This window comes from Tarenaya hassleriana, unplaced genomic scaffold (assembly GCF_000463585.1).
Source record: "Tarenaya hassleriana unplaced genomic scaffold, ASM46358v1 Cleome8, whole genome shotgun sequence".
Classification (NCBI taxonomy): domain Eukaryota; kingdom Viridiplantae; phylum Streptophyta; class Magnoliopsida; order Brassicales; family Cleomaceae; genus Tarenaya; species Tarenaya hassleriana.
The window spans coordinates 2,881,724-2,890,677 of NW_010970490.1; the positions used below are offsets into that span (position 1 = coordinate 2,881,724).

Sequence of the window (8,954 nt, forward strand, 5' to 3'; positions counted from 1 at the left end):
AACTGTCGACTCTTCCGACAATGTGCAACATCTTGAGCAGACATGGCTCTGAGATGAACCTCTCTCATCATGCAAAACATTGAAAGTTCGTAGCTTTTTTCTTGGCTGCACTGTTGGATGTAATGTAACAACAGCTGCTAATATTCTCAGGAAAAGAGGTCTAAAAACTGATGCACTCACCTCTAAAAGATCTCAAGGAACTCGATGATGAAGCAACTGCAGACAGGGCAGTGACCTTTCTGGACCATCAGGTCTTTAGAGCAGAGCTGACAGAAGGTGTGCCCACATGGTATGAACGCCGCCCCTTTGATCTTCACCCCACACACGCAGCAGTCGAACTCTCCGTCTCCGACTCCATCTTCTTCGTCCTCGTCGTCTTCATCCATGGCGTATCTGGACCCCGTCAACCCCATTTGCCGATCTGTTTCTTCCAACAGATCCATCAAAGACATCGTCACCGGCTTCGCCCCCGCCATGGAACTTTTCGTTGTTTCTCCCGGAACATCCTCTTCATCTCCCGGCATGCTGACGTCAGCGTAATCGTCCGGCTTTTTCACCGACTCGACCCGAATCGACCACCCGCGCGAGAACATGGCGCGACCGGGGAAGCCCGGTGGATCCGAAATCGGAATGGCGGACCTCAGATCCGACGACTCTCTCCGTCGTTTCCTGAGTGTGTTCGGTGTGAGGAGGAGCTGTGGTTTTGCGGTGGTGTTTGGGTTTAACGATATCCCCGACGGGGATATAATGGGACCCGGTCCAAGCAGCACCTCCGCGTTTCAAACGCAGTTTCTCAGGGAAGGTCTTCCTTCCACGTCGTCCTATCCCGGCCGTATGATGTCTAAAAGCGTTTTGCGAGTGCGGTGCGTCTCCAGTGGAGCGTTTGCGGCGGCGTTGGCGATGACGGCGTGATTTCTCGGTAAGAACAGCATCCAACATTAATCCGGCGAGTTTATTGGGTTTTTTTTGGATGGGAGAAGAAAAGAGTAATTAAGGATGTTAAATCTAAAAATAAGGATGTTTAAAATGTTATTTATTTTTATAAATATATCTAAAAATATGTTTATTTTAAAATTTATTATTATAATAATGAATAATACCATAAATTACTTTTATTCAAATAAAAACAGATAAAATTAATAATTTACAAATTTTTTCTTCATTTATTCTGGCCTCATCGAACAATCTAATATATAAAAGCCCATCTTCTTCTTCGTTTTCTTGCCTTCCTTTTTTTTCATATATGAAAAAACAAAACAATTCCTCAAGAAAATCCTTCCTGTTTTCCTGAAGTTAAAAAAAAAATCCAAATGGTTTCGCTCTCCACCTCAACGAACCACACGCATCCGTTCCCGCCGGCGTTTAATCGCCGTCCGGCGACGACCACTCGACAAGTACGGTGCGTGTCCATTTCTTCGGACGAATCCGAACCTACAGTTCCTTCTCCTTCCGATATGAGCACTCGTGGTTTGGCTGTAACGGAGACGAGGCAGAGAAAGTGGCTTATCGATGCGGAGGAGATGAAGAAGAGAGAGGCAACGGAGAGGAGGGAGGAGAAAAACATGAAACTCGCGTCGAGGAAGGCGATGTCGTTGATACTGCGGAGAGAGGCGACGAAGGCGGTGATCGAGAAGAAGAGAGGACCAAAAGGCTCGAAGAAGCTGCTTCCGAGGACCGTGCTTGAGGCTCTTCACGAGAGGATAACCGCTCTCCGGTGGGAATCTGCTCTTCAGGTGGAGCTCTAGTGTTTCGCACGTCTATTTGGTTTTTCGTTGTGGCGTTTAGTATCTGGAGTCAATTCTGTTTTGTTTGGTAGCTCGGAAAATGCTAGAAAACGGTAGGAATTAGAAACCATGTGTAAGCGAGATCTTAGTTTCTCCCGGTTGTTGATAATATAGATAATAATGCAAGCCATCATTTTAACATGTACGGATAGGTTATCTTGGGGAGAACCCACAGAACTGATAAGAAACTCCGTGTTTTGTTTTCTACATTACTAGCTCTTATGCAAATCTAAATTAGATCTCGGATTTTCTGATTCTCTTTTTCTTGGGAATGATGTCAAGGATGAGAAATTCCTCTGCTGATGTTTGCTGTGTTTGTGTTATCGTCTCTTTTATGAAGTATACACTTATGCCATTTCAATGTGCTATCCCTGTAACACTAGACCGAGTTGATGTATCTGTAGGTGTTTGAACTGTTGCAAGAACAGCTGTGGTACCGACCAAATGTTGGCATCTACATCAAGCTAATTGTCATGCTTGGGAAATGCAAGCAACCAAAAAAGGCACATGAACTCTTTCAGGCCCTGGTTGACGAAGGTTGTATTGTAAATCACGAGGCTTACACGGCACTTCTATCAGCTTATAGCAGGAGTGGCCGCTTCAGTGAGGCATATTCCCTTCTTGAACGCATGAAGAGCACTCCTAACTGCCAACCAGATGTGCACACCTATTCCATCCTCATTAAGTCATGTCTTCAGGTTTCTGCCTTTGACAAGGTTCAGGCTCTGCTTTCTGATATGAGAAGACAGGGTATTCAACCCAATACGATCACATATAATACCCTCATTGATGCATATGGGAAAGCGAAAATGTATTTGAGTCCTATCCCATCCTTTGAACTTTTTGAATGCTCATTTGGTTGGATATTCTTTTATGTACAAGTTGGCATTCAGTCCATCCCATTTGATATTTTCTGTAGTCATATTCAGACTTGAAAACCACCCAAATTGGGATGGCATGAGTACTCCTGAATGTCTAGATGGGAACTGTTGTGCTCGAGCTCCTAATGTTTCTTTTTCTGTGGAAGGTTTGTGGAGATGGAATCAACACTTATCCAAATGCTTGGAGAGAAGGACTGCAAGCCTGATGTTTGGACGATGAACTCAACCCTTAGAGCTTTCGGCGGCAATGGGCAGATAGAAATGATGGAGAAATGTTATGAGAAGTTTCAGAGTTCTGGGATCGAACCAAACATCAAAACCTTCAATATTCTCCTCGATTCATACGGGAAAACTGGAAACTACAAGAAAATGAGCGCTGTAATGGAATTCATGCAGAAGTATCATTATTCATGGACTATAGTCACCTACAATGTGGTCATTGATGCATTTGGGAGAGCGGGTGACTTAAAACAGATGGAGTACTTGTTTAGGTTGATGCAATCAAACTTCACGGTACAAGAAAGGAAAGGATCTATCAATACTTGTTGCATCGCCATCTTTGTTTCTCTGTCTCTTTCTGCATATCAACATGAGAACAAAGACGAGGGGAATGGCAAACAAGGCTCCGCCAGCGACTCCAAGTAAGATTGCTAAATGGTTATGCTTCTTGTGTATCTTATGTGGAATGATAGTGACTTGCGGTGTCTCAACTGTTGACGAGACGTTGTTGCATGATAATGCAGAGAATGAAAGACATAGATTTCCTGTTGTCCTACAGAAACACCATGTATGTAACATCAGAGCAGATGAGCAGAATACCGACAGAAAATGAAGAAAAGGAAGTGCATTATATACCTGACTTCCAGATTTTCTCTGTTAAGAGACTCGGGCAAGGGGCCTTGTAGTTTATTGTTTTTCAGATTCCTGAACAGAGAAGAGCGGGTAAAGCAGATAAAATTGCAGGAGTCTTGCGCTTTATCGAGAATTCCGATATCAGATTAGACATTGTGTTCTTTAACTGTCTGGTAGACGCATACGGGAGAATGGAAAAGTTTGCAGAGATGAAAGGTGTTCTTGAAGTAATGGATAGAAAGGGATCTAAACCTGACAAGATCACATACAAAACGATGATGAAAGCTTACAGAATTAGTGGCATGACCAGCCATGTCAAGGAGCTTACTGCTTTGGTTGAGTCGACTGATGAAGGCCAAGCTGGGTCGAAGAAGCCCGATTTTTAGCAGAGGAATGGAGCACCTTTTCTGGTACTTATCTAGTATTAACAGTGTAATTATTCTCCAAATAGCTTATAAACTTTATAAAACAAATAAATATAGCATTCAGTATATATATTTATGCATATGTATTGTCTTGTTTGTGTTCTTTAATCAGTCTGTATGTGCCGAAGAAGCAAGATATGAGAGTTGAAGGTTGTACGCTTCTTTCAGTTGAGCCAAAACTTCGGCAATAGATGGTCTTTCTGAAGCATCTCTCTCCACACAACTTATAGCCACGGAAGCAACCTTTCTCATACTCTGTGCATCAAATGTTTCCTTCAAGATATCATCCACTATCTCGAATGCTCCTGCTTGTAGGTTTGGCTTAGCCTGCATTTGAATATCAACTTGGCATTGTTTGTGAAGTTTGATATTGGGAGTGAGAAAAGGGGAAAAGACTCATGTTTCTCACCCATAGAACCAAATTAAAAGAATCGGGAGATCCTGAGTGACTCAAGGGTTCTCTCCCACATATGAGCTCCAACAGAACCACCCCGAAGCTATAGACATCACTTTTCTCCGTCAGTTGCAAGGTGGAATAGTACCTGAAATGGCCATCGTGTAGAATCGATGGTTACTTAATCAAGCTGTGGATCTGTCACAAACAGAGAAAAATCGATGCAGAAGACCTTACTCAGGGTCAAGGTAGCCTGCAGTGCCCTTGACAACAGTAGTAATATGAGAAGCATCTGCCTTTGTAAACTGTTTTGACAGGCCAAAGTCGGAAACTTTCCCATTCATATCCTTATCCAGAAGTATGTTACTGCACTTCACATCACGATGTATGATCCTCGGCTCACTCCCATTGTGCAGGTAGTCCAATCCTTCATTAATAAGACGGAAATCTTACTACTTTCGTCAAATACTGATACCAGAAAAGTAAAATGTTAAATATATGCCTTTTGCAGCGTCAACTGCGATTTTCAGTCTTGAAACCCAGCTCAACGAAAGCCTTTTACTTCTTTGTCCTGAAAGAAACGTGGCCCAGCATAAGATCATAGTTCATGCCTAAGGTCAATGAATTTGACCAAAGATTATGAGCACGGTGGGTTAGTTTGCATACCGTACAAGTGGTCAGCCAGTGATCCGTTGGGCAGATACTCATAAACCAGTATCTGCCGTTTTGGTTCGTAGCAGAAACCCTCAAATGAAACTAGATTCTGGTGGCGAATCTGAGACAGAAGATGCACCTGTAGTTTTAACAATACAAAAGGAAGGCTCTTTTAGAACCCAAGAAGACTTCATTCCTTGATCAGGAATTGAATTTTTGATGATGATTTGGTAAGGAAGATAGAGGGACTGAACCTCATTGATAAAAGAATCAGCCCCGAGTTGAGTTCTATCAAACCGCACTTTCACTGCAACTTGCTTCCCATCTGATAGCTTTCCCAGGTACACAGATCCAAAACTTCCACGGCCAATTGCCTCCTTGAAGTTGCTTGTAGTTGCCTTGATCTCTTTGTAAGAAAAGATTCTTGTTGTGTTCCAGTTCCGCATCTCCAGCTGTGCTCCTGATCAAGAATTTCATCATATGTGTTAGAACCATAAGACTCAAACTTCACGGTACAAGAAAGGAAAGGATCTATCAATACTTGTTGCATCGCCATCTTTGTTTCTCTGTCTCTTTCTGCATATCAACATGAGAACAAAGACGAGGGGAATGGCAAACAAGGCTCCGCCAGCGACTCCAAGTAAGATTGCTAAATGGTTATGCTTCTTGTGTATCTTATGTGGAATGATAGTGACTTGCGGTGTCTCAACTGTTGACGAGACGTTGTTGCATGATAATGCAGAGAATGAAAGACATAGATTTCCTGTTGTCCTACAGAAACACCATGTATGTAACATCAGAGCAGATGAGCAGAATACCGACAGAAAATGAAGAAAAGGAAGTGCATTATATACCTGACTTCCAGATTTTCTCTGTTAAGAGACTCGGGCAAGGGGCCTTGTAGTTTATTGTTTTTCAGATTCCTGAACAGAGTTAACACAAAGATCTTTCTGCATGTGATACGGATAGTGAATACAGTATCACAAAGCTATAATTCTGGATTTTTTACATTCACTTACAGCAGACTGAGATTCTTCACATTTCCCAAGTTTTCAGGAACTATTCCCTGCAAGCTGTTGTTTTGCAGGTCCCTTCAAGAAGGAGATGGAGATTTCTTCCATTTGAGTTTTGTCAAGGCAAACAAGAAGTTTGGAGGAAAAGTGTCAATTTGAAACTACTTACACAACTTCAAGGTTATCCAGATCTTCCAATTCTGAGCCGAATGACGTTAGCTGATTGAAGCTCAGATTCCTGGAGACACCATCAAAACCTTTTCGTATTGCTAAAAGGAAACCGGAAAAATCTAGTCAGTGTGTGGGGAAGGGACACTAACAGTTTTCGGAGATTTTGGAGACTGCCCAGATTCTGTATTGCCCCAGTAAGGGACGTATTATGCAAATCGCTGCAGTATATCACCCAAGGTTACAGGCTTGTCTGCTCGAAAGACAAATATGTGTTGAAGAATGGCGGACTTACAGTTTCCTGAGATCAAGCAAGTCGCCAAATGCCGGACTAATGGATCGTAGGTTGATTTCTGAAAGAAACCTGGACAGTTATAAGAAGAAACTATGAGCTGAGATTAATATATCTGAAAAGGCAACTGGTGTAAAAATGCCTTACAGCGATGTAACAAGGTTTCCTTCGCATTTGATATGGTTCCATGGGAATGGAGAGCAAGGGTCGTCTTGCCATCCGAGATCCAATCCAGTTGACTGCTCGATAACCTGAAGTGCAGAAACTGCAAAAGAACTTAACAGGTGAACGCTAGTTGGGGTTTTGTTCTTTCCAGGTGAAGATGAAACAGAGAGAAGATGTACCTGTGGTAGAAGAAGCTTCTGGAGGAATATCGAGAATTTGATAGATTTCTACGGCGTTAACCTGAGGATTGAACTTGATTTTCTTGAGCGTTATGTTTATTTTCTTGGTTCTCTTCTGGGTAAAATACAGAGCACTGGCTTCTGAAGTTGTCACGGTATAGTCAGACTGTTTCACTTCATCGTTGATTATTACATCGAAAGAAGGGGAAAGAGGGAGTATTCCCGAAAAGTAGAGGATAACATAGTAGTCTCCAGGTTTATCAAGAGAAAGGGAATACGTGAGACTGTCCTTTCGTGCGAGAACTCGTGCAGTTTGAAGAACAGAAATGGGAGGATTCTCGGTAATGTTGAAGGAGTTCAAACTCGTCAGCATACTGAAGCCCGAAGACGCGTGAAAAGGTGAAAAGCTTTGATCAGGATCCCATATTCGATCGAATGGATCTGATGGGTACCTGTTTTTTCATCAGAATCAGCGAAGAGCACTTTAGAATCTCTGAAAAATCAGCATGTGCATTCAAGCCAAGAATTCTTACCGGATAGTCCCGTTTGTGTATCCGCTATTGATACGGTAACTTCTCCTGAGAATCTTGCTCGGGAAATCCTCCAAGTTGTTCCTGTAAGCACCTAAAGGGAGTGGCCGTACTTCAAGCGAAGAGATCACGGGAATTCCTCTCCCTTCAATCGGAAGCAAGCAGAACAAGACAGTATCCTTGTTTACCGCTGGCCATACCAACTCCTCGGTCCAAGGATCATTGGCTCCCAGATTTACAGTACCAGCGACCGTCCTTCCAAGGGAGACGAGAAATGAAGGAGGCCTATTCTGACCATCATAATTCCCGTAAACGAATTTGGCCCGAACAAGAACCGAGGAGGACAAGTCAGTTTTCACAGGCAACTTATAACATTCCCGACCTCGAGAATCCGGGAAAAATCTGATGGGAAAACTGGTAGGAGAAGTCACGGTACTTGTGTTCCCTCTGTCAATATACTCATCATCTGATACCCAAGAAACGTTGGACGAGTCCACATAGCTTGGACCTCCGCAAGACAAGCTCAAGAAACCTGTTCCATTAATATACGCTCTTTGTTGACAACAGTAACCGAGACGCAACACAAAGAACCCGGGAGGAGGAAGAAAATCGTGTTACCATCAGGGTTGGAGAAACAGAGAAACGAGGAGTGAGTGAGCAGAACAAGACCAATCCAGATGAACGTCGGATCCATAGGACTTCCTGAAGAATCTGGACAAGAAAGAGACTACTTTCTTATCCGCAACAAAGAAAAGAGACGTCAAAAATGTAAGTATGCAGGTTTTTCTATGAATGTGTGTGTGTTTATATGTATATGTCTATGTATATTTTGTGAGTGTGAATGAGGGCATGTACGGAAAAGCGGCTGGAGAGAGAGTGAAGAAGAAGCTGATTATGTGCGAAGATCTCAAAACATGATGATGGCTGCTGATTACGTTTAAGGTACTCTGCATCATATGCATAACAGTCTCAGTGGAAACGTAACTTACAATACGGAGATAAGGACTGTCACGTTCTTTCCTTGCCCATATGCGTGTGTGTGTGTGTGTGTATCTATTAGCTGAATAAATTAATGAATGTAGGAAAAGATAGTCTCATGCCCAATGATATTTGCCAATGTCTTTTCCTGTGTAATATGTTTTTGCTTAGCTTCAACACCAATTCTCATTTAAATTCGGAGCTTTTGAGCTTTCGACCAAACTGGAAAAGCTGTCGAGCACTAGACCAATTGAAAATCCAAAAAATCGGATATTTTTACCCCATCCTTAATATTCTAACCTCATGATGCAAATTAGAGGTGGACGCCAACCGGATACGGATAAAATCGAACATCCGTTGATATCCAAACACACGAAAGTCCCCAAAATTTTGTCGATCCGAATTGATTTTAGAGGTGTCTCATAAGCTACCGCGGCTCAGAAAAATCCGAATTCATCACCTCATCCATCGGTCTTCCGCACCATTGGTAAAATAGCCATTCAACTCGGCGGGTATAAGCAACCTCCCAAAAATGCAAATCCATTGTACAGTTTACACAAAACAAATCACCATTCCACGAACCAAGAAAAAAGTGATACTATAATCTCACCACCAAACTGCAATCCCCCCCCCCCCCCG

At 42.7% G+C, this 8,954-nt stretch overlaps 3 protein-coding genes across 3 annotated transcripts; 1 reads left to right on the forward strand and 2 right to left on the reverse strand.

Annotated features, from left to right (window-relative positions):
• Positions 1-16: 16 nt before the first annotated feature.
• Positions 17-939, reverse strand: LOC104803098 (E3 ubiquitin-protein ligase RNF8-like). Its single transcript, XM_010526975.1, has 2 exons — positions 928-939; positions 17-770 (listed from the first exon to the last, which is right to left on the reverse strand). Exons 1-2 carry the CDS (start codon positions 937-939, stop codon positions 183-185), a joined length of 600 nt encoding a protein of 199 aa, XP_010525277.1. The 3' UTR covers positions 17-182.
• Positions 940-1,305: 366 nt separating this feature from the next.
• LOC104802670 (pentatricopeptide repeat-containing protein At5g48730, chloroplastic) lies at positions 1,306-4,145 on the forward strand. Its single transcript, XM_010526384.2, has 5 exons — positions 1,306-1,733; positions 2,189-2,595; positions 2,812-3,217; positions 3,586-3,927; positions 4,055-4,145. The coding sequence occupies exons 1-4, from the start codon at positions 1,311-1,313 to the stop codon at positions 3,901-3,903; spliced, it is 1,554 nt and encodes a 517-aa protein (XP_010524686.1). The 5' UTR covers positions 1,306-1,310; the 3' UTR covers positions 3,904-3,927; positions 4,055-4,145.
• LOC104803099 (probable LRR receptor-like serine/threonine-protein kinase At5g48740) lies at positions 3,960-7,951 on the reverse strand (the record flags this gene model as incomplete). The annotated part of the gene is made up of 15 exons (XM_010526976.2): positions 3,960-4,269; positions 4,352-4,484; positions 4,574-4,763; positions 4,839-4,907; positions 5,003-5,129; positions 5,245-5,450; positions 5,532-5,761; positions 5,845-5,913; positions 6,010-6,081; positions 6,173-6,241; positions 6,324-6,392; positions 6,467-6,535; positions 6,611-6,728; positions 6,808-7,259; positions 7,341-7,951. Coding segments are annotated over 15 exons (2,703 nt in total), but the record flags the coding sequence as incomplete, so codon positions are not given.
• Between the last annotated feature and the right edge of the window lie 1,003 nt (positions 7,952-8,954).